Below are 26,016 nucleotides of genomic sequence, written 5' to 3' on the forward strand. Positions count from 1 at the left end.
CATCATGATAACCCTACGAGTCCCATGATCTGTTTATAGCTGATATAATCTTTGCCAACAGAGCACATACAGTTCCCAAAATGGCACCAAACCAGAATCTGCAAAATAATAATAACAAAAATTGCACATAAATGTGGCAAAAAACTGGATAAGTGAAAGGAAAAGAACAGATTTCATGTCTTGGGGAACCTCTTTAAAATTTGTTACTTGGAACTGACAAGATGTAATTTTGGTACTCAACCTGCTTTGTTATCACTTTCTGACACTAGCAAATCCAAACCCATCAAGGCTCAAAGCATCCAGGTCAGTATTTACCAGCAGCTCTCTCAGCCCCCAGATTCCATACTGCAATGTAAATTATGTTAAGAACAATGTGTAAATTCTGGAGGTCTAGAAATTTTCTTGATTGTTCAAAGGCTCCCTTATCTAGTGGTGACCTGGACTGGCCTGATGGTGAGGGTGACCATATCTGATGACCTTTACTGATCAAAAAGTCTTTTATTCAACCACTTCCTCCTTTGACAGTAGGGCCATTGGTCTGGATTCACTGAAGCGTACCAGGTGAAGTATAAATGACTTCAAACCAGTGTCATCAGGATTACTTCATTACTCGGACGAGCAAAGAGTAGAAGAGAGGCAAGATGTTCCGTCCATTGGTTGCTTGTTTTTTTGTGCTGGCATTTGGACAATTTCTGGTAAGAGGGGATCAGTTTAGGGTGTTGGGCTTATTTCTTCATATTTTCTCACCCAGCTTTCCTTCTTTCATTCTTTGGATGAGATACTGTCATCATTTCAGTACCAATGTAACTGCCAGGTTTTCCCACTATATTTGCACATTGCTCGTATCTGCAATTATCTGCAAGAGTGGGAGAAGGAGGGGTGGAGAAGTGTCAGCTTGATGTCCAGACGCACCAGGTCAGTCTTTCCAAAAGAAGTGTAAAGCTACGCCATAGATACCAGAGAAATGTAAATTGCTAGTGTCTTCGTTTGGGCATCTCTTAGAATAAAAAAGGGCTCACGTTTTAAATGTGAAAATACCCGCTCCCAGTTGTTCAAGATACACTTTTTCTGTTTTTGTTACCATCATTTTCGAATTTTTATTTAATGAATCAACAGTTAGTTGGGTTTAGATCTGTTTTCAGCACTTAAAATAAATGGGCATGCTTAAATGTGAAAATGAATACCACAGCCTTATTTTTTCTTTTACATTTCTCCTTCCCATTCTATTTGTCTTTCTTCTCTTCGCTATTTTGCTAATTATCATGATCACTTTTTTTCTTTCAGGAGGTCCAGGCCAATTTGAAGGTAAGCACTCCGCGTTTCCAACATTTGCATGCCATATCTGGCATCCACAAGATTAAGATTTCTATTTGCGGAACCACGGTTTTGCTAGTGTCCCTTTTTAAATTAATTACGACAAGGTCTGAAACATAATGGTGACGATTATCCATCCCTATAATGGCAGAACCAAGTTCCCAATTCTAACCTAATATTTAAAAAAATAACCAGAAGCAGCAGTTTGATATTCAGTTACCAATATGACTGGTAGTACATTAATACAGAGATAATAAAATAAAACTTGTTCATAAGGACTCCAAATCATGGTTAGATATGTTTCCTTCCTTCCTTCCTTCCTTCCTTCCTTCCTTCCTTCCTTCCTTCCTTCCTTCCTTCCTTCCTTCCTTCCTTCCTTCCTCTCTCTCTCTCTCTCTCTCTCTCTCCCGCTGTCTGTCCCTCTCCTATCTAATCCTTCCTTCCTTCTAACTCTACTGTACTTTTATTGTAAACCACCCAGAGCTGAGATGGTTGGTGCAGAAATGTGATTAAAAAAAAAGCTCTCAATACTTGTTACACCTCAGAATCAAGGAACAATCTGCTCTGATTCTGAGGTGCCTTTTTGCAAATCATCAGTGTTTTGCTTTTATTCTCTAAAAGCAAATTTTAATTATCCTCCATATCCTTGAGATATGGTCCAGTATTGCAGTATGTGAATGTTCCAATCAAACTCACCCAGAGAAATTCGTGCTTTTTGCATACAGGGCACACAGGAAAATCCAGACCCATGAGGTGGAATTTAAAATAATAATGTTTCGTTAATTTTATTTTCTTTCATTTAGATACCATCATCATCATCATCATCATCGCTATTGTTCTCATAGGAACTTTCTGAATGTTAGACAGGGTTGCCTCTTGCCCCTATCCACTATGGATTCCCTCCTTTCAATTGTGATTCTGTGCTTAATCTTTGGCCAAATGGGATAGATTGCCAAATATTGCTCTTGACTTCATATCACAATTTCGGTTTTGCATTCTTGCAAAATAAAAAATAAAAATAAAAATATAAAAATAAAAATATTTTTATATAAAAATATAAAAATAATAAAAAGGGCTCACGTTTTAAATGTGAAAATACCCGCTCCCAGTTGTTCAAGATACACTTTTTCTGTTTTTGTTACCATCATTTTCGAATTTTTATTTAATGAATCAACAGTTGGGTTTAGATCTGCTTTCAGCACTGAAAATAAATGGGCATGCTTAAATGTGAAAATGAATACCACAGCCTTTTCTTTTTTACATTTCTCCTTCCCATTCTATTTGTCTTTCTTCTCTTCGCTATTTTGCTAATTATCATGATCACTTTTTTTCTTTCAGGAGGTCCAGGCCAAGTTGAAGGTAAGCACTCCGCGTTTCCAACATTTGCATGCCATATCTGGCATCCACAAGATTAAGATTTCTATTTGCGGAACCACGGTTTTGCTAGTGTCCCTTTTTAAATTAATTACGACAAGGTCTGAAACATAATGGTGACGATTATCCATCCCTATAATGGCAGAACCAAGTTCCCAATTCTAACCTAATATTTAAAAAAATAACCAGAAGCAGCAGTTTGATATTCAGTTACCAATATGACTGGTAGTACATTAATACAGAGATAATAAAATAAAACTTGTTCATAAGGACTCCAAATCATGGTTAGATATGTTTCCTTCCTTCCTTCCTTCCTTCCTTCCTTCCTTCCTTCCTTCCTTCCTTCCTTCCTTCCTTCCTTCCTTCCTTCCTTCCTTCCTCTCTCTCTCTCTCTCTCTCCCGCTGTCTGTCCCTCTCCTATCTAATCCTTCCTGCCTTCTAACTCTACTGTACTTTTATTATAAACCACCCAGAGCTGAGATGGTTGGTACAGAAATGTCCCAGGAGTTCCTTTTTTTGGATTCACCAACTGGACAGTTGACACTCACTCAGCTCACGAGAATTTCTCCTGGAATTCTTCTCCCTTTGAAAGAATTTGGAAAAAGAAACAATCTTGCTTTCAACCAAATTGATAGAGGGGGAAAAAGTAGGACAAACTTCTTGCAAGGCATTTACAAAACCTAATTTACTCTCGGCAACTAACAGCAAAACTTTTCCTTGTTTCCATGATTAGTAGGGGAAAGCAGAATGTTTTCACTCTCCTTTTTATTATTCTTTCTTCAGGAAAAACATGAAGATGTGGGGAAAAAAGCAGCTGTAAGTATGTTGGAAGGATGGTACATTGGCAAATGACATAGAACAGGGGTGTCAAACTGCCAGCCCGAGGCCTGGATGCGTCATGCGGAAGCCGCACCCACCCCATTGCCGGCAATGGCAAAATCGTCCCGATACGTTGTGCGACATCATGTGATGTCGCGAGTTTGACATGTCTGACATAGAAGGATAGCTCTATCATTAGATAAATGGAGACAGGAGGGAGAAGAATGATGGCAGGCCTTTGAGCTTCTTATCGACTAATAAGCCATCCCTTTCCTGCTTGATGCTCTGCTGGGAATACATGTCTCCAACATTCAACCTGGCATGGCTTATTTGAAGCCATTAGATAGTGAAAACCAGCTATTCCCAATCTGTTTATCCTCCAAATACGTCGGATGGGCTGAGTTCACTGTAGAGGCTGATGGGACTTGTAGTTTATCACTTGTAGTTGATTCCCTCTCCCCCTTTCTACAGGAAGTCCAAGAGGCTGCTAACACTGATGTAAATCCAGCACTAAATTCTCTTTTGGATGTTCCAGCAAGAAATGATCTTCTGGTGAGTGTCAAAAACATTATGCTCATATCCCTTTGAGTTCTATCGTTGAGTATAAACCAAGGATTATTACTCTGAGGTAGCTTTTGGGACCACCACTTCCAGACAGATGCTATAGGACTCATATTTATCTTTTGATCTGTTCTGCAAGGCAACCCATCCACTTGCCTCAATGTCTAGGATGTAACATGCTGCAAGGCATGGTGGGAATCTCAAGATGACTGATCGAAGTGTTTATTGGCTTCTGCAACACTTTATCAATGCCTTCCTGCTCCTCCTTCCTTCCTAGGAAGTCTGGACTATAATAAGAAGTCAGGGAGGGCCCACAAGGATGGTTGTATAATAAGGGGCAGAAGGTTAAGAGCCACCATTTCATCACCATTCATCTAAAGCAGGGGTCTCCAAACTTGACAACTTTAGGACTTGTGGACTTCAACTCCCAAAATTCCTCAGCATGGCTGTCCACAAATCCCAAAGTTGCCAAGTTTGGAGAGCCTTGATCTACAGGAAATTCAAGGCCTCACTCAGTTCATGATCATTTCTCCAGAAATCTCTTTTCCTTTGAAAGGACTTGGGAAAAAGAAACAGACGTCCTTTGTACCAAAAACACTAGTGGAAAAGAAGGACAATTTTCCTGCAAGTCCTTTAAAAGAGAACTGGTGAACTCCCAGCAACCAGCAGCAAAACTCTTCTCTGTTTCCAAGATTAGTAGGGAAAACCAGAATGCATTAACTCTTCTTTTATTGTTATTTTTTCATTCAGAAACGTATGGTGAAAAGAGATGCTGTAAGTATGCTGGAAGACGTTACATTGGCAAATGGTAAACATGTTGACCCCTGTCCTTAGGTAAAATGAGACAATCTTCTCAGCCAGGAGGAGGAGAAAGATGGCACAACTCTGATGTTCTCGCCCATTGAGCCATCCTTCTCCTACTTGATGCCTTCCAACCAGACTGGGAATACAAGTCTCCAAAACTCCAACTGTCATGGCTTATTTAGAGTCGTTAGACAGTGAAAAACAGCCATTCCCAGTCTGCTTATCTACCAATATGCTGAGTTCACTGTGAACCAAGTGATGTAGTTTATCCAGTGCTTTTTTTTGTAAAAAGAAAAAGGTGCCGGAACTCACACATGCCATACAACCCACCTTGCCTACCCTACAAGGTTCTATCCAAAAAAGGTGCCGGAACTCCGTTCTGAGCGTTCTATGAGGAAAAAAAGCCCTGAGTTTATCACAACTGAAAAAATGATAAATTGGAGAAGTTCCAGAAGTGCTTTTTCAAAAGGAAACTGGTTCTTTGGTTCTTAGATGAGAGGCGAAATATTTTTCGAGGAGGAAAAAAAAATACTAAGAAAGTCCATTTGCCTTTTGGGACCACCATGACCTCGATGGTTGAGAATATCCATAGACATTAAGTTGAAAAAGGTTCACACGACTATAAAACAGAAGTGCTCAATTAGATCCCAATGCTACCCCAAAGAGTCTTGGAGATCCCAGAGCTCTCCAAAATGACTTGCTTTATTTGGTGATTTTTACTATAGGGGAGATAGTGGTCAAATCCCCTGATTGGAGAGCAATGATATTGATTCGATCTATTTTTAATCACCGATGGTATACATGCAAATAAAATGGTTCTGCTTTGTTGCCTTGGTCCAACTACCTGTTTCTCTTTCGAATGCATTCCTTGGTCCAATGCTTGCAAGGGCAGATGTGGCTTTTTGCCCGAGAAAAAAAAGAATGCCTTTTTCATTTCAAACAAGTCCAAATCTCATTGCAAATGCATACTTTTGCCTGTTTGTTTTTTAGCCTGAAGAAATGGAACTAGAACAAGACAACCAGGAAACAGGAAGAGAAAAAGGGAAAGGAAAGGGGAAAGGGAAAGGGAAAGGGAAAGGAAGAGGAAGAGGAAGAGGAAAGGGGAAAGGAAAAGGAAAAGGAAAAGGAAGAGGACAAGGACAAGGACAAGGACAAGGACAAGGACAAGGAAATGAAGCTCAGGTAAGAAAAGGGGTTAAGTCTAAAAATTATCCCTTTATCTATCATTCCGGTATCTTCTAGCTTTGATCCGCTGCTGTGCCACAAAAACCCAGAACCAATGTTTAAAACAAGTTCCCAAATGTAGCCTATGCTGTAAATGCGACCACTAACTGACCAGGTTAAATTTGTTGAGCAAACCCAGTTGGACAGCAAGCTGCTGATACAGCTTGTTGCATTCCCCTCCCCCTGTTTGACATGAACCTTGGTGGAGCAGTGGGCTAATGCCTCTTTAAGTAACAACAGCTGCCTGCAATTTAGTGCAGGTTCGAGTCCCACCAGGCTCAAGGTTGACTCAGCCTTCCATCCTTCCGAGGTAGGTAAAATGAGGACCCAGATTGTTGGGGGCAATAAGCTGACTTTGTAAAAAATGCCACTTGGGGGGGGGCGAAAGCCCTAATAAGCAGGCATATACATAGAATGAAGGCTATTGCTAAGCACATTGCGCTTTAGATTGTAAGCCGCCCTGAGTCTTCGGAGAAGGGCGGGATATAAATGGGATAAATAAATAAATAAAATAATGCTGGTTTGCAGGCATTACAATTCTAAGCTTGTCTAGCAAGCTTGACTGAACTGCTATTACGTAGTTATGGAAAGCCAGGTTTGTCTGATCATAGACAAGGCTCGGGATGGACTAATGTCTGTATTTTTCTAGGAACAAGATATGCAACAGCCTAATTTCCAACAGTAAGCACTTCGGGTAAGTTTTCTAATACAATATCCGTTTCCAAACATTCATATGAAAGCAATGTCTGGTTTTCTTACTGAAAGTCAATTGCAGTCTCCAATTTCCAGGATGTTGATTTGCAGACCTTCCTCCCTGCGACCATGGTGGGTGCTGGGTAAATTACATCCCATGTATAATGACATTATCATCATCCAAATAATATGAATTGCATAAGCGATGAAATTGTGACATACAAGAATTCTTTTTATTTATTTAATAATAATAATAATAAGTTGGAAGGGACCTTGGAGGTCTTCTAGTCCAACCCCTGCTCAGGCAGGAAACCCTATACCATTTCAGACAAATAATTATCCAATCTCTTCTTTAAAACCTCCAATGATGGAACATTCACAGCTTCTGGAGGCAGGTTGTTGTTACACTGGTTAATTGTTCTAACTGTCAGGAAGTTTCTCCTTAGTTCTAGGTTGTTTCTCTCCTTGATTAGTTTCCATCCATTGTTTCTTGTCCTGCCTTCAGGCGCTTTGGAGAATAGCTTGACTCCCTCTTCTTTGGGGAAGCCCCTGAGATACTGGAAGACTGCTATCATGCCCCCCCCCCTCGTCCTTCTCTTCATCAAACTAGACATACCCAATTCCAGCAACCGTTCCTTATATGTTTTAGCCTCCAACCCCCTGATCATCCTTGTTTATCAAATTTATACACCACCCATCTCACTGCAGGTAGTCCTCAATTTACCACAGTTTGCTTAGTGGCCATTCAAACAACACTGCAAAAAAGTGGCTTATGACCATTTTTCACACTTACGACCATTGCAGCATCCTCATGCTCACGCAGTCGAAATTCAGACACTTGGCAACTTTTTCATATCTTTGAGCTGTCTGGCCTAGACTGAGTGGTTTTTAACTGGGTTTTAGAGTTTTAATTTTTAACTTTTGGGCTTTAAATTTAATTAATTGTTTTAAATTTATTTTAACTTTTGTATTGTATGGTTTTAATTGCCCTGTAAACCGCCCTGAGTCCTATGGGAATAGGGCGGTATACAAGTCAAATAAAATAAAATAAAAATAAATAATAGTTGCAGTGTCCTGGGGTCATGTGTGACCTTCTGACAAGCAAAGACAATGGGGAAGTGATTCATTTAACAACTGTGGGCAGAAACGTCTTAAAATGAGGCAAAACTAACTTAGCAAATAAAATTGTGGTTGTGGTTGCAAGTTGAGGATTACCTATAGTTAAGTGACTCTGAGCAATTTACAAATAAAAAACATAAAATCCACACAAAAAGATATCATTCTGATATCGTTGTTTCTTCTACCAGATGCCTATGAACGTTGGCATCCGGTTTAAAGGAATAATTTACCAAGTTTCTGTTAATGGTGTTAACAGATTAATGATGGTATTGATTTTTCCTGGTGGCTTTGCTTTTTATAAGCTTCTATTTCCACAAAGCTCTAGGCATAATTTTTTTCCTTTTCTCCCCATTTAGTTGGGATGACTCCAAAACACCAACCATTTTCAAGGCTAATCACTGGCATACCACATTCCCTCAAAACCAGGCAAAAATTAGGTAGAAATATGAAGAAACGTATGTTGTCCCCAAAACTGGGTCTTAGCCTCGTGTCGAAGCCAACTGATCACCAAACCCAAGATATAGAAAAATACTTTTATTTTGGTACCAAGATGAAAGGAGCCTTGGCTTTGAAAGCTACCAAGGCCCTGATTACAGTTTTTCAGCAATTTTTATAATCAAAGGTGATTTACATACACCCCTTTGCTCTCCCAATACACCCCTTTGCCCTCCCCCTGATAATACATGTATAACATATAATATTGATTGGTTACCTGGATTGCAGCCCCCTAAAGCTTTCTGGCTTGCTATGCAAAATAGCTAAATGTCATGCCACCTATTGCACACCTCAGGTCACGGGTATCTTGCAAAGCTTCTAGGTTCCTGTGCCAGCTATGTGGTTTTGGGTTTCCTTGTAAGTGTACATGTACACAACATCCTGGCTAAATGGTTGAACCTGAGAATCTGTCTTGCTTCATTGTCCTTGCAGCCACACACACACACACACACACACACACACGCAGCCCCCCTCGCAATGTTATCAAGTAGCAAGCTTGTGCTGCAAACCCCTTAATGAGCAGAAGAAATAAGTTGTTAAAGAAAAAGTTGTTTAAGAGTAAATGTTTCTCTCAGAATTCATCTTCCTTGCTGTCATGTTCATCACACCAACACCGGGATCCTATCTCCACATATGACCCTTCTTCTGGACCTCATCTGCACGTATATTCTTTCTTCTGACCCTTCACCTTACAATCCACCCCTCTCCACTGTTCCCTCCTGCCAAAGTCCCACTGAACCTTGACACTCACACAGCACTGAAACTTCATGAAGGGAGAAGAACATTCTAATGGAAAACCCAGCCATCAAATTTCTTTGATATCTGAGGTTGATATTCTGGGGTTTCAGAGAAATGGAGTCAGGGGCCACTTGTGGGCTGAGCTTGCCCCATGCCTTCGTGGCGCCAAGATGTTTCAAATTGCAAACAGAACCTTTAGAAAATAAGTAAATTGAGGAATTGTGGGCTCATGAAAAAGAGCCTTCAGCTCTTTTGGAATCCTGAGCCAGGACTGGACTAAATTTGCCCCCTTTTATTGGCTGTTTGCCCTCAGTCATCTGATCCTTCTGCTCTTCCAGGTGCTGCCAATGTGGGAAGGAAGAGCCATCTGCTAGACAATGTCCTTCTCTCCGAATTAGAAGCAAGAACTCACCTGGTGAAATGTATCAAAAAATAGGGGTGGTGGTGGGTGTAGCGACTGTTTATCTTCTGTCTGCTGGGTTTGGAGAGTTTTTAGTGACAATAAAGTCATAGTAGCATTCATTCTTGTCCTTCTATGATCTTCAAGGCATAAATATGATCAAGCCTCAGTCGCATCAAATGCCTACATGAGCAGCCTTCTCTGTCTTGTAAGCCTAGCATCAGCCTTGGGGTCTTATGAAGACAGCAGCGCTCCCCTACTTGACAATAATAATAATAATAATAATAATAATAATAATAATAATAATAATAATAATAATAATAATAATAATAATAATAATAAGTAGTAGTAGTAGTAGTAGTAGTAGTAGTAGTAGTAGTAGTAGTTGGAAGGTAGCTTGGAGGTCATCTAGTCCAACCCCCTGCTCAGGCAGGAAACCCTATACCCATTTCAGACAAACAGCTGTCCAGTCTCTCCTTAAAAACTTAAGCTCTCACTGTTTCTCACCTGAGTTGCAGCAGCTATTGCCATTTCCAGCAGGATATAGGTAATCCTCAACTTATAACCATCCATTTAGTGACAAAAGTTACGACGGCACTGAAAAAAGTGACTTAAAACCATTTTTTCACACCTATGACCCCTGTAGCATCCCCATGGTCAGTGTTCAAAATCTGACCATTTGGCAATGGTTTCGTACTTACGGCGGTCATATGGTCACTTTTTGCCACCTTCTGACAAGCAAAGTCAACGGGGAAGCCAGATTCCCTTAACAACCATGTGACTAACTTCACACGTGCAGGGATTCACTTAACAACTGTGGCAAGAAAGGTTGTAAAATGGGGGGAAACTCCCTTAACCATTGTCCCACCTGGCAACGGACATTTTGGACTCAATTGTCTTGCTATTGGTTGTAAATGGAGGACTACTCTTATGATATTATAAAAAGTTAAAAAGGGAACTACACGAACTTGTGTCAATTACCTGCCCTACTTTTTGGCTTTGAAAAGCTTTTCAAAGGAGTTCTTCTAAGCATTTGCTTCAGAAAATGACAGAGAGTTGTTAAGAAGGAAGACTTCTAGTTTTGGAAAAGCCACACTAGCAACAGAGTTCCAGGTCTCAATTACGGTCATTAACTGGGGACTACTTGTGTTTAGGGACGGGGTGGCTCAGTGGATTAGGACGCTGAGCTTGTCGATCAGATGGCAGTTTGGCGAGTCGAATCCCAGCTTCTGCCAACCTAGCAGTTCGAAAGCACATAAAAATGCAAGTAGAAAAATAGGGACCACTACGGTGGGAAGGTAACAGCGTTCCGTGCGCCTTTGGCATCTAGTCATGCCGGCCACATGACCACGGAGACGTCCTCGGACAAGCGCTGGATCTTCGGCTTTGAAACGGAGATGAGCACCGGCCCCTAGAGTTGGAAACGACTAGCACACATGTGAGGGGGAACCTTTACCTTTACCTTTACTTGTGTTTAAACCCTCTTCAATGTTTCTCTACTGGGTACTTCTTTCACAAATAACCCATAGTTAGGGGTGGAAAGCTTTTGAATCCAGTTTCTCTTATGTTTCACCCCTTTTTTTCCCCCAATCCCCACCCAAAGGATAACTGGGAACATTGAGAAGCAAAATAACCAGAGAACCAAATTATCTCCAGTTCCACAAAACTATTTTCGGACTTGGACCTGTTCTCAGATGTCAGAACAGATAATCAAAACTCTGGGAAACAGTCTGAATGGTATACTAGACTGGGAAGGGTTAGTTAAAAACCTAAACTAAAGAGAGTCCACTTCATACTAATCCTTTTGGGATTAATTGATTGAGTCAACTGGCACAATTCTCCTCTCCTTCTAATTCAGTTAAGACTGGTGAGTTCCCCAAATCTTTAACGGATGGCTTTTTGCCCAATTGTTTTGGAAAGAAAGATTTGGCTTTCAGATTAATCCATAGGACCACTTCAAGCCATAAATCCCTTTTAATCCATTGATTATAGATAGGTTAAGTAGGTAATAAATTCACACCGAGGCACAACTGTTCTGCAAGGCACATTGGTTAAGTCATGTTTATTTGCAAGAAGAAGCTTCTGTACAGCCAGGACCAGCAAAAGGTTCAATACCAAGTAAAAAGAATGATTTGAGTCAGCAATGTTATCCTTGATGAAAAGACTGGGCAGAGATCATCTGGAATGGTGGCAGTAGGTCTTTAGTACTATAAAGAAGAAAATCAAACACCCTTAAGAGTTTGAATATCATGAGAGTCTCAATAAGCATTCATCACCATTATCAATAAGATCTATACACTATGATTAATTTCTCACTTATAGAGAAGGAAGCCCTTAGTAACATCTGAAGTATCCTACAGATAAAATTTAGAACATTGTGATTGTGCATATTATATAGCTTGAAGTTGTTGATGCTGGAGGCAAATGGCTCCATATCTGATTGGGAACTTCCCACTAGAATTTTAAACCAGGTAGAAACCGACTGGTTTCAACAAGGAAGTTGTTATATCTATCTATGGTGCTCTCTGCTCCCCAGCCCTGGTTTCATAACAAAATGAACTTTATTTTGTGCAAAATCAGCTGCCCAATTCATGATTGATCCCACAGCAGAAAAGGGCTTTGTCCAGAGTTGGAGACTGGGATCTGACCTGTTGGAAGCTACATAACAGAATTAAGTCTTTAACAGAGAGGTTCAGAATTATATACAAACTTACCCAGATTACGGGTCCATTAGCGTCATTCTGCAATATAAAATTAAATGCAGAAAAGAAGAAGAAAAAATCAGGACATTGTTTCCACACTAACATGTTGATTCAAAAACCCTATTCTATCCAGGCTGCAGTACAGACCCTCTTGAGAATGTTAAATTACACAGTACCTCAAAAACCTGAAGGGAAAGACGGATAAAAGAACTCATTCTGAATTTACACAGTATGCTAGACAAGGCCAAAATGAGATGAACTATAACTTTGTATGCTGAGAGGAAGGCATCCATAATCTAACTATGAGTCCAAATGAGTCTGTCACGCTAATACAGGTAGTCCTCATTGAACAACTTGGTCAGCAACCATCCAAAGTTACAAAGGCACTGAACAAAGGGGAATTTACAACTGTTCCTCATTGCTGTGGCTGTTGTAGCATCCTCATAGTCACGTGATCACAATTTGGGAGCTTGGCAACCAGCTCATCTCACGATCATGGGTCACCATTTGTGACCTTCATAGTTGGCTTCTGACAAGCAAAGTCATCGGGAAAGCTGGCAAGTGGTCACAAATGGTGATCACATGATGTTGCGCCTAATGACAGTGTAGGGTTCACTTAATGATGGCAACCAGAACTGCTGCAATGACTGCCATAATTTGGCATGATCCCATGAAGTTGCATTTATGACTGTATTGCTTAGCAATGGAATCACCAGTCCCATTGGTATGGAAGGATTGCCTGTACTACGATTTATTCTTTGGAAAGAGTGTGTCCTGAGAACATCGTGATTAGTTTTTCTTAATTCAGATTTTATATGCTCCATAAACCAAGCCATAATTTTCTGCCTGGTGTGGGAAAGAAGGAGAAACAGTGGTTAGTGTGCATTTGGAGCATGAAAAAAAAATGTTTGGGACATAGTAAAATAAAATTCCAAACAATTATGGTGGTGTTAATATGGAGAGGACAGTGGCAAGCTTTTCTTTAAAGTATTAATCATCCAAAGACCTCTGTGGTGTGAAAGACCTCCAAGGTCCCTTCCAACTCTGTTATTGTTATGGTTACTGTTACTGTTGTTGTTGTTGTTGTTGTTAGCCAAGTGACACCACCAGGAGAGGCAGGACTGAAAACAGATAATTAATCAACATGATAACTGGCCATTATAGTAACAGCCAAGCGATATTTTTGGTGAGGTTTGTCTAGGACTTCTTTGTCTGTTATTTATGCAGTCCATGGGATGTGTAATAGTCAGTGGCGTAGCGTGGGTTGTCAGCACCCGGGGCAAGCACCCAGCCGCTGCACTGTCCCTCCCCCAGATAGTCCCTCGCTCTCTCTCCACACCGCACCGCACGCCTGGCACACACCCCTCCACAGTGGGCGGCGACCCAGCGGCTCGGATCGGATTCGCACAGCCAGCACTGCAGTGAGAGAGAGTGAGTGAGCCAGGCAGGGGCAGAGAGCTGCGAGTGTGAGCGCGCCCCCCCAGATGTTGCGCCCGGTGTGGCCGGCCCCCCCTGCACCCCCCACGCTACGCCACTGGTAATAGTTGCCTTCAGCACCACAATTCAAAGGTGTCCAGTTCTAGGATGCCTTTGAACTGTGGTGAATCTGTTCTAGGACTAGACAAAATTATATCGTTTGCAGATCTCTGATATTTGCTGTTGAAACTGGGACTTCAGAACAGTACCTCTTAACCATTCACACTACTGACTACTAGGAGGAGCAGGATATAGAGAGAGCAGTGTTTCTCAATCTTAGCTACTTTAAGACATGTGGACTTCCAGAATTCTTCAGCAAGCTGAAGGGGGAGTTTGGGGAACTGAAATATTTACATTTAAAATTACAAAGATTGAGAAAGATTGAAATGGAGACTCGGACCATGTCTGGATTTCCTGTTTATCTCTAACCTAGTCTCTTCATTTCTTCCTTTGTTTCCCAAGCAAACACACACAAGCATGGCTTCTTAAATCTCCTTGCTAAGATGTAGCTCCAGATACTAAGATTTTCTTCCTCCTTCCCATAGATAAACCTTCTTTCCATTCAAATTACAAGACCTGTTTTGGTAGTCTATGACAAGTTGGATCCTCCCCTCTCTCTAAGAAGAGAAAAACGCATTCTCCATCACTTACGCCATTGTTATTGAAGCTATTGTCGCCAACTTTATTATTATCAAAGCTTCCGCGATTCTAAAAATAGAGCACAAGAGCATATGTTAGTGTTTTGTGGTCAGCTGTAGGCTGACTTTTGAGGACCATCCTTTTATTTACATAAACATTTCCACACTGAGTAGCAAAGAGGAATAGGGCTATCCTGTAATACCTTTGAGAACTGCCAAAATATAGACAGCCAGCAGAACTCATTTTAAATGCTGACTCTGCCCTCCTTGCCCTCTAAAGAGTAGGCAGTTGAGATGCCAAGGAAAATGTGGACTTTAGTGAGCATCTTGTAGCATCTTGCAGCTTTGAATTCCATCTTGTCCTCTCCTACAATCTTCCCTCCAAAGAAAATTTCACTCAGGAGGAATGTACATGTCATCTCCCATAGTCTCGAAATGTTTACTTTTCTTGGAATTTTAGGACTGAATGTTGAGTTCTGCTCAAAACTGGCATCTATACATTTGTTAATACATACCCCTCCAGAAGGTCCAGAATTATAGCTGTTCTGAAACACAAAATGAAAACAACACAAATTGAACTTAAGAGCATCCTAAAGGTTCAGTCTTATGACCATAAGCATTTGTCCCAATATCCCCCTAATTTTACAAAGCTACTATTGCTTTGTTCCTTGAATAAAGTTACAGAAACACAACCAAATGGGAAAATATATGTTGTCATTTTTTAAAATAAAACATAAACAACAACTGAGATTGGCTATTTGGGATAAAATCTAGACCTCTTGTGGTTGATTGAGTTGATTAATACTGTTTTATTATTTACATGACATATATATCATACACACACACACACACACACACACTCACACAACTCAGTTAAGCAAATACACTTCTTCAGTCATTGACAAATGACTTTTTACCTGGTATCTTTGGGGAAAAAGGAATATGTTTAGCTTTTGGATGAATCAAAAGAAAGAATGTACATTTAAGAGTTTTTATACAGCTTTTAAAAATAGTTTTTATCTCCTACTGAGGAATGAAGACAAATTAGCTCTGAGCATACAATTATTCTGGGTACTTATTTATTAAATTTTAATTGTTAAATTTTAAACTTACTCCATCATCATTGAAACTGTCAGATCCTACATTGTTGTTGTCAAAGCTGCCTATATTCTGTAGAGGAGAATAAACAGAGCTGTTATTTTCTTTTGCTGAAGAATTGGAAAAAAACATTTAAAAGATCCTGGTGTTTTGTGAATATCAGAGAATTGAACAAACTACAACAAAGGATAGCAGAGTTCAGCAAGATCCTGTGTGATTAATTTTCGGAGGTGAGACCAACAGAGTTTTTACAACCAGACTGGAAAACTAAAATCAATCCCAGAAAGAGGCCTGGTGAATCATTTCTATATCACATACATGTTAGTATATATTTCTCCTAATGGCATCTGAATGTAGTTCTTCTGATAAACCTACCTTTTTCACAATCAATTCCCCAAATGTACGTGTGCATTTCAGATATTCATTTTTATATATTTCAGTGGAACGTTACAATGGCAAAATTGGGAAAAAGGAGAGCAGAAGGTAGTTGGGCTCCAGGCATATGTTCAAAAATGGTGAATTAGATTAATGTTCATTAATGTTCAACATCTATATGAAGCCGCTGGGCGAGATCATTCGTGGTTTCGGGGTGGGGTATCACCAGTACGCTGATGATACCCAACTTTTTCTTTCCACCCCGAACCAACCCAGCGATGCCCTCTCCGTGATGTCCCAGTGCCTGGAGGCGGTTCAGGTCTGGATGGGGAGAAACAGGCTTCGTCTCAATCCCGCCAAGACTGAGTGGCTGTGCATATCGGCATCTCGGGTTAACCAACTTATTCCATCTCTAATGATGGGGGGTGAGGTGTTACCCCCCGTTGATAGGGCTCGCAACCTGGGCGTCCTCCTGGACTCACGGCTCAATTTTGAAGACCACATAGGAGCCGTGACCAGGGGGGCTTTTGCACAGGTTCGCCTGGTGCGCCAGTTGCGTCCCTATCTGGACCGAGACGCCCTACGCACAGTTACTCATGCGCTTGTTACCTCCCGTCTGGACTACTGTAACGCTCTCTACATGGGGCTGCCCTTGAAGACCACTCGGAGGCTTCAACTGGTGCAGAATGCGGCCGCGCGAGTTGTAATGGGGGTCTCCCGATACTCCCATGTAACACCTCTACTCCGCGAGCTGCATTGGCTTCCGGTTGCCCTCTGGGTGAAATTCAAGGTGCTGGTTATTACCTATAAAGCCCTACATGGCCTGGGTCCGGGCTATTTGAGGGAACACCTGCTGCCGGCATCAAACGCCCTTCGCCCAGTGCGCTCCCACAGGGAGGGTCTGCTCAGGGTGCCGCCGGTGAGAGATTGCCGGCGGGTGACACCCAGGGATAGGGCCTTCTCAGTGGGAGCACCTGCCCTCTGGAACCAGCTGCCGGTGGAGCTGAGGACTGCCCCCGACCTCCGATCATTCCGCCGGGGCCTGAAGACCTGGCTCTTTGAGCTCTCGGGCCCAGGCTGAGGAGAAATTTTAATTGGGGTTTTAAGTATACAGGGTCAATTTAATATTTTTTAATTTGGTTTTTTAACTTTTGTATGGTGGATTTTTTAATTTCCTGTAAACCGCCCTGAGTCCTCAGGGAATAGGGCGGTATATAAATGTAACTAAATAAATAAATAAATAAAATAAAACTCTGAGATTTTTGGCCATCGCCCTTAAGTTAAGCGTATGCTTTGCATAAAGAAAGAAACTCATTATTTCTTGGCCTTTCCAATGAAAAGGGTTTAAATATTAAAGAGAGGAGAATGAGCTAATCGGGAAGAGGGAGGCACAACTAAGTAAACAAACATCTAAGCCATCATAAGGATCATTTGCATCACACTTAGAAATTTTCCTGAGCGCTATTTATTTAAAATGCTTATATGATGATCCATCTTAAAAACACAACTCTAGGTAGCTTACAAACATAATATAAAATCAAGGGAGGAAGGAAGGGAGGGAGGGAGGAAGGGAGGGAGGGAGGGAGGAAGGAAAGAAGGAAGGAAGGAAGGAAGGAAGGAAGGAAGGAAGGAAGGAAGGAAGGAAGGAAGGAAGGAAGGAAGGAAGGAAGGAAGGAAGGAAGGAAGGAAGGAAGGAAGGAAGGAAGGAAGGAAGGAAGGAAGGAAGGAAGGAAGGGGAGGAAGAAGAAGATGGGAAGGGAAGGGAGGAGAAGAGGAGGAGGGAGGGAGGGAGGGGAAGAGAAGGGAAGGGAGCAAGAAGAAAAGGGGAAGGGAGGAGAAGAGGAGAAGGGAGGGAGGGAGGGAGGGAGGAAGGGAGGGAGGAAGGAAGGAAGGAAGGAAGGAAGGAAGGAAGGAAGGAAGGAAGGAAGGAAGGACCCAATGCATGGCAGATATGCTACTTTTAAATCCCTCCAGGACTTTGATCCTTCTCCTTCTTCTTTCTCTTCTTAGAGCAGTTGATTATTTCTCTATCCTTCCCAAACACATCAACAAACCTAGAAGGATCAATGGGAATGCCACCTTGTGGCTCACCTTCTCTGGCTATTGAAATACTTGAAGTGGGTTTTAGTCTCATCAAGTATGAGGGGGTCCTTTTATGACCATCTGTTAGTTGCTGCGAACTCCCAGGAAAGGAACGATTTACTGATAACTCTTATGCTACAAATTCTTAAAAACAGTAACACTCCGTGGAGTCGGTTGTAAATGGAGTCGGTTGTAAATGCCCATGTTCTGTCAATGAAGCTAGAGCACCAAAGACTTGATTCATTTAAATGGGAGTCAATATAGATAACATACAGATCCCATATGGCCTTCTTTCACCCGAATCCCTCCTTACCCCAGGACTAGCTTTGATGCCTTCCAAGGTGAGCAGGCAGATAACCAGGAAAATAGCTACAACTTTGACTTGCATCTTCGTGTTGCTCCTGTCTTCCTTTCCCTCTGAAATAGGCATAGGGCTAAGGCCACTTCATGCCTCTACTTATACTGGAAGTTATCATGGGCAGTGGCCACTTTGTTAGGCAATCAGTTCCTGCTATCATGAGCAAATTTGCTTCTATGAGCCCAAGGTGATTCATCCACAGAACGACCAAGCCCTTTCTATCTTGCTTTTCCCGTCCATGGCCAAGATCCACAAATACTTTGCTCCTTATAGCTGACCACACACACAGCCCTCTCCCCTTCTTTCTTGATTCTGTATTTCTTCTCTACTCCCAGTTTTACCCTCAGGCTATCATGCGCTAAACTCTTTGCTTAAAGGAGTGAAATTGTATTTGGTAATATTTTACATTAAGGCTGCATCAATTGGCTTCAGTTTCATTCGCTTTCTTCTTTTCTCTGCCTTATATCTGCTTATGCTCTTTCTACCTCAGTGCTGGGGGGTGGGGGAGGGGGGGAAATGGAGGAATTTTTGGTTTTGAGTATGCGGATATCTGTATTATCGACAAGCAATTTGCTGCACTTTCCCCAACATTTATATGTTCGACAAAGGTAACTTTCATACAATCAGAAATTAGAATTCCAACCAAACATCAAACTTTCAATTTTAGAGACAGATATAAAATTGCCAAAGAGATCAATATGAGAATATTACTCATTCGAACCCCAGTTCAACTGTTGATCATTTCTCCATCTCTGGTTTTGAAAAGGAACTTTAAAAAGGAAAAGGAACTAAAAACTCAGCAAACTCTCATGAATAGCTGGTTTTTCCGTAATTTGCAAAGGGTTGAACAAAATTCCTTTGTGATCCCTTCTGATTCTACAAGGAGGAAGATGTGAGAGAGATGATACGTAAGATTGGCTTATAAATAGAGCAATATGAAGGATGGATTCAACAATGGCAGGTCCTCAGAGGTACGTTTGACAAGCTGTAAGAACTTTATTGAATTTACATTATAGAATTGCAGAAAGTGAGTTTTAAACCTAGGTCTGAAGATCATGCAAAGTAAAAATCTTTGCTGAAATGATGAAGCGATGGAACACTTTACAAGTAGTCCTTGACTTAATCATTTGTTTAGCAACCATTCAAGGTTGCAACAGCACTGAAAAAGTGACTTATGAGAGGTCCTCACACTTACAACTATTGCAATGCCCCCACGGTCACCTGTTCACCTGTTCAAAATTTGGGCACTTGGCAACCAGAATGTATCTACGACAGTTGCAGCAACCCAGAACCACAATTTGCAATCTTCTCAGCCAGTTTCCAACAAGCAAAGGCAATAGGGGAAGACAGATTTGCTTAATGACTCCATAATTCACTTAACGAATGGAGTGATTTGCTTAACAACTGTGTTTACAAAAAAAAGTTTGTAAAATCAAGCATGCCTCACTTAACTGCAACAGAAATTCTGGTTCAGCTGGGGTTGTATGTTGAGGATTCCTCTAACTAGTTGACATCTAACATATATTCTGTTCATTTTCTGATGGGATCTGTGGTCAGGCTAATCTCATTTCAATACCTGATGTCTACAAACCTTTCTCTGAAAGGTAGGTGGATTGTTGAATGAATGTAATACTCTTCTCATAAGGTACATTTTTTTAAAAAAGCTGTACATTTTGAACAGATGCTTTGGAGTATTCAGGAATACAAATATAGCACCTGCGCCCCATAGTTTAAAGTAGCTATGTCTTTCCAGGAATCCTGTGAATGTCTTTTGCAGCTGCCCTGTAATACTGGAAAAAAGAAATGGCTGCTTTAAAAAGTTTCAGGCGAATTATTTTGTTTCCATTCCTGGATGTTTGAAGACTCTTCAGGTCTGTTTTGCAGTGGAATTGGCCCAGTTTATGCATTCTAAAAAGGGACACAGTGGCTCAGTGGGTTAGGACACTGAGCCTGTCAATCAGAAGGTTGGCAGTTTGGCGGGTAGAAACCCGAGTGCCGCGTAACAGAGTGAGCACCTGTTACTCGCCCCAGCTTCTGCCAACCTAGCAGTTCGAAAGCACATAAAAATGCAAGTAGAAAAATAGGGACCACTACGGTGGGAAGGTAACAGTGTTCCGTGCGCCTTTGGCATCTAGTCATGCCGCCCACATGACCACGAAGACCTCCTCGGACAAGCACTGGCTTTTCGGCTTTGAAACGGAGATAAGCACCGGCCCCTAGAGTCGGAAACGACTAGCACGCATGTGCGGGGGAACCTTTACCTTTACCTTTTTATGTTCTCTGTTACTAGTCCCATAAGGAACCACACAGAGTATATCATTGCTTTGTAATCCTAGCAAATGTAAAATACAAAATAATTAGCATCCCCACCCTTTTTGAATGTAACAAGGGAGGAGGTGAAAGACTAGGAGAAGATATGGTCTGTTTGAGCTAAAATAAAAGTCTTACACCAAGAGGTTTGAAGAAATAGATTTTAGAGCATGTGACTGAAGAATTATCAGGAGATATCAACGTAGGCAGAACTAGGTATAAAGGACAAGTAAACTTAAGAAAGAAAGAAAAATCTTGCAAAGTGCAGGAGAAAAGGATGAAATGTACAATCCAAACGTGTTAGATAGCTATTAGAGGTCATCCTCTACCTACAACCAAAATTGGGAGCAGACTTTCCATGGGTAAAGCAAGGCAGTTGTTAGCTGAATCACATGGTTGCTAAATGAATCCAGCTTCCCCCATTGACTTGGCTTGTTGGAAGACGGCAGGAAAGGTTGCAAATGGTGATCACATAACCACCACCCCCAGGACACTGCGACCATCATAAGTGCATCTTAGCTTCCAAGCATTCGAATTTTCATTGGGTGACCATGTGGATGCTGTAAGGTGTGTGAGGACCAGTCATAATTCCACTTTTTTTTCCAGTGCCTTTGTAACTTTGAACAATCACTAAATGATTGGTTGTAAATCACTGTACCCATAAATCAGTTAATGAAATAAATGAAGGCAACTCTTTATTCCCGACTTGCTAGACCAGGGGTCCCTAAGCCCCAGACCGTGGCCCTCTACAGGGCCTTGAACCCGTTGGAACCGCACCACAGAAATGGCGGGTGAGCACACATTCATCCCCACTTGCACAAGCAAGCATGGGTGTGGGCGCTCCATTTGCACCAGCAGCAGGCACGCCTGCCCACCACTTGCACAAATGGAGCTGGGCACGCACGCATGCGTGCCCATTGCTCTCGCAGAACCATCCCCTCTTTCTCTCCACCACCCCTTGCTGGTTCACAAAGCCGGAAAGGTTGGGGGAACTCTCTGCTAGACCATTTTTCACACCCCAAGAAGCCCTTCTTTACTCCATGATATATCTGCCTGGGAACCGGAGAAGAAAGTGGCAAAAAGATGGAGATCCACGTCTACTTTGGCTTCATCCTGTCCACTGGATGAATCTGGAATAAAGGTTACTTTCTTAGCTACCCTTATCAGCTTCTTCCTTCAGGTTCCTTGGAGAAGGATCAGGATTTCAAAGTTCAGCTTCTTTCCTGTTTAGTAGGTTCCTCTGCTCCCCAATGAGAAGGGCTGAGGAGCCATTTAAATAGGAATAAAGCCATTAAAGGTTGGTCAGTTAGTCAAATCACCAGGGTCTTTGACCTTTTCAACAGTGATGGTGAGCATATGACCTTTTCTTTATTTCTTACTTCAGGCTGACTGGCTTAATTAATGTGCAATTTGTTTAAACCTGTAAGCCACCACTGGAATGATTGTATAGTAAGCTATGATAAAGCTATTTTTTTAAAAAAAAAAAACAAACCACAAAGTCTGCATTCAATTCATTTTAAATAAAAAATCAGCTTGGACAAGACCAACGAAGCAAAAACTTCACAGACGACTTGCGCGTTGCATTGGTATTCTTCTTTTTCCATAAGAGCTCAATGCAGCACACATTTGGATTTCCTCTCATTCTATATCTAATCACAACAACTTCTTTAAATAGGTTGTGTTGAGAGTATCCCAACCCCTTCCAGTAACTTTTCATGGTTGAAGGTAAGCTTAAACCTGGAATTAGGCTTCAGGTTGAACACTGAATGCGGCCGCGCGAGTTGTAATGGGGGTTTCCCGATACTCCCATGTAACACCTCTACTCCGTGAGCTGCATTGGCTTCCGGTTGCCCTCCGGGTAAAATTCAAGGTGCTGGTTATCACCTATAAAGCCCTACATGGCCTGGGTCCGGGATATCTGAGGGAACACCTGCTGCCGGCATCAAATGCCCTTCGCCCAGTGCGCTCCCACAGGGAGGGTCTGCTCAGGGTCCCGCCGGTAAGAGACTGCCGGCGGGTGACACCCAGGGATAGGGCCTTCTCGGTGGGAGCGCCTGCCCTCTGGAACCAGCTGCCGGTGGAGCTGAGAACTGCCCCCGACCTTCGATCATTCCGCCGGGGCCTGAAGACCTGGCTCTTCGAGCTCTCGGGCCCAGACTGAGGAGGAATTTTTAATTTGGGGTTCTTTTTAACTGACTACAGGGTTAATTTAATATTTTTTAATTTGGTTCTTAATTTTTGTATTTTGGATCTTTAATTCCCTGTAAACCGCCCTGAGTCCTCAGGGAATAGGGCGGTATATAAATATAACCAAATAAACTACCGGTAATCTGATTCTTATGGGTAGGTTTTTCTATTTGCCCATGGTGTAGCTGTATTTGTATAAGGTTAGCTTCCCCCTGGGGTGCTAACATTTCGGGTTTTTTTTAATGTGCAGGAGAGAATTGAATAGTTTTGATTGCATTACAGCCTCATCTTACAGCCACAAGTGCTTCACAAACATAAGATAATTATATTTCCTTAGTCTTCCCTGCAGCTCCCAATCAGCAAATTGCTTTTTTTTTAATGTACAATGTATAAGAAGCGAGAGGCACAGAAAAGTAAAGTAAAGATTGTGAATCTCTACATTAGGCCTCGTTTTGCTTTCCCTCTTTAACCACTTCTAACCACTTTAAGAGAAAGGGAAGAAAAAGAGCGGAATCGGATGCTCAGCATCTTTCATGCTTTTCCTTCAGCTCATCTAAATAGGTTGTTGTGCAGACAATATGTTCATTTAAAAAAAAAAGGAAGGAAGGCAGGCTGTTATTCCCATTCTGATATAATTTCTTATCCCTTAGAAAGTTCTTTGGTGTCATCAGGAAAGTTGATTCCCTCCAGGCTACTAACAATATGGATCTCCAAGGCTGTTGATCACATCTTCCCTAGCACCATAAGTCAAGTGGGGCTACCCTTGAAGACCACTCGGAGGCTCCAACTGGTACAGAATGCAGCCGCGAGAGTTGTATTGGGAGTTTCCCGATACTCCCATGTCACACCTTTGCTCCGCGAGCTGCATTGGCTACCAGTTGTCTTCCGAGTGAGGTTCAAGGTGCTAGTAATGACCTACAAAGCCCTTCATGGCATGGGTCCGGAATACCTTGGGGAGCACCTGCAGCCGGCGTCAACTTCCCTCCGCCCAGTACGCTCCCACAGAGAGGGCCTCCTCAGGGTGCCACCGGTCAAAGAATGTCGACTGGTGGCCCCCAGGGGGAGGGCGTTCTCTGTGGGTGCACCGGATTTATGGAACCATCTTCCGGTCGAGCTCCGGATGGCGCCTGATCTCCGCTCCTTCTGGCGCGATCTTAAAACCCATCTCTTTAAACAAGCTGGCCTGGCCTGATGGGACGGGGTGGGATTTTTATAAATGGACTTCAATTTTTAATCTGTATTAATTTATTATGGGCATTGTTTAATCATGTTTTAATAATTTTAAATTTTTGTATCTAGTTTTTATGTATTGCCCTGTTCACCGCCCTGAGTCCTCCGGGAGAAGAGCGGTATATAAATTAAATAAATAAATAAATAAATAAATAATAAGTATCTGATGGACCATTACCAGTGCTTTTTTTGTAAAAGAAAAAGGTGCTGGAACTCACACATGTCATACAACCCGCCTTGCCTACCCTACAAGGTTCCATCCAAAAAAGGTGCCGGAACTCCTTTCTGAGCGTTCTATGAGAAAAAAAAGCCTTGACCATTACTAACAGAGTATCCACAGCTGGCTGGAAGTCCTGCTGTAATGGGCAGTAGAAATAACCTTGAGAAACCAGAGGAAGAGCCCACAACCAAAGCTACATTCAGACAAAAGAAATCAGAGAAATATAATTTGGAAGAAAGCATCGCAGAATACAGAATAACACAGTTGGAAGGGACCTTGGAGGTCTTCTAGTCCAACCCCCTGCTCAGGCAGGAAACCATTTCAGACAAATGGCTGTCCAGTCTCTTCTTAAAAACTTCCAGTGTTGGAGCATTCACAACTTCTGGAGGCAAGTTGTTCTAGTGATTAATTGTTCCAATTGTCAGGAAATTTCTCCTTAGTTCTAGATTACTTCTCTCCTTGTTGAGTTTCCATCCCTTGCTTCTCGTCCTGCCTTCAGGCACTTTGGAGAATAGCTTGACTCCCTCTTCCTTGTGGCAACCCCTGAGATATTGGAACCTGCTATCATGTCTTCCCCCACCCCATTGTGGATTAAATCTGCATTCCCTGTCCTTGGGAATTTTCACCAAGGAAAGCTTTCACTGGGGCAAACAAAATTTCTTTCTTCTAATACAAAACATGCTCTATGGTTGGGAATCCAAATCAATGGCACAAATCCTTCTCCTACTGAATGGCATGCCTGGGTAGCTTCTCTTTCTGGGATTTCACAGAACATGTAAGCCCATTTATTTCTAGTAAACCTTTTATTATTGAATGTATAATCTTTCTTGTGTTTTTTTTTCCCAATGATAAACCAGGCGAGATCATTCCAAGAGCAAAAATGACTTCAGAGGCTTTGTTAAATAATGACAAAAATATATTACTTATTCTGATGCAGACTTTTTAAAAGAAAAATTAACTCTGTTAATATGAAAGCAAATAATTCAACTTCTTATTTATACATAAGTCTCGTGACACAGACCTATTTCAACTGCTTGTTTCAAAACTGTTCTTTTCCTCTCACATTCTTGCTACGTATGCCCTCTTGTGTTTTTTTTTAAATTACCGTACTGTATCTAACAGATGTAAGAACAAGGATATCTCATATAAGGACCTTCCCTAGTTCCCAGTTGATGCTATTGTCTTGCGTAGTGCTATCCAGGCACCAGGTTCTACATTTCCCAGGGTTCTCAATTCATTGTCTATTGCCCTGAGAATCGCAACAATATCTTCCCTGAAATAAAAGCTCTTTTGCAAATTATGTATATCACCAGTTAGATGAAGATGGAAAGAATGCAAGGAAAATCTCTTGGATACCATTAAGACTCAAATGATAGAATGGAACAACTCCAAAATTCATTTCACAATTAGGCCTGAAGTACCTGAGTATGTACAGCAGTGGCCAAAATTGTGAAAACCTTTTGGGAAAAGTGTATTTTTGATGGCTAATAACACCAGGGTTTGTTTTTTGTTTTTTGGGAGTTGTACCATAAAATTATATATCAATGGAAAGATAATTTAAGCGAGAATGTAATGCAACAAAGTTTGTTCAATTATCTGTACTGTACTCTAGGAAAAGTTATAGCCAAATAACCAGAAAAAGGAAGCACAACTTGCTTAGGTTGATATCAGGTAGCTTTCCTTCGTCTGATTGTAGCCAATGAGCAAGAGTGTTTAGAGAGCCAATCAGGTGTCATCTTGTTTTGGCAATGAGCCAATCAGATCACAGTAGGATTCAGTTATTGATGTCATGTATTGAA

General features: G+C 41.6%; 1 protein-coding gene across 3 annotated transcripts; it reads left to right on the top strand.

Moving 5' to 3' along the window:
- Positions 1-525: 525 nt before the first annotated feature.
- LOC308672056 (uncharacterized protein) lies at positions 526-9,663 on the top strand. 3 transcript variants are annotated; one of them, XM_081334632.1, is made up of 9 exons: positions 526-695; positions 1,285-1,305; positions 2,653-2,673; positions 3,472-3,504; positions 3,979-4,059; positions 4,819-4,842; positions 5,863-6,054; positions 6,746-6,790; positions 9,480-9,663. In XM_081334632.1, the coding sequence occupies exons 1-8, from the start codon at positions 642-644 to the stop codon at positions 6,779-6,781; spliced, it is 462 nt and encodes a 153-aa protein (XP_081190758.1). In that variant the 5' UTR covers positions 526-641; the 3' UTR covers positions 6,782-6,790; positions 9,480-9,663. The 3 variants fall into 3 exon arrangements, with proteins under 3 accessions (XP_081190758.1, XP_081190759.1, XP_081190760.1); XM_081334633.1 differs by lacking the exon at positions 1,285-1,305 and having other exon boundaries at positions 596-716; XM_081334634.1 differs by lacking the exon at positions 2,653-2,673 and having other exon boundaries at positions 605-695.
- The last annotated feature ends 16,353 nt before the right edge of the window (positions 9,664-26,016 follow it).

The sequence above is a fragment of the Vipera berus genome (assembly GCF_964194415.1).
Source record: "Vipera berus genome assembly, chromosome: 9".
Lineage (NCBI taxonomy): Eukaryota > Metazoa > Chordata > Lepidosauria > Squamata > Viperidae > Vipera > Vipera berus.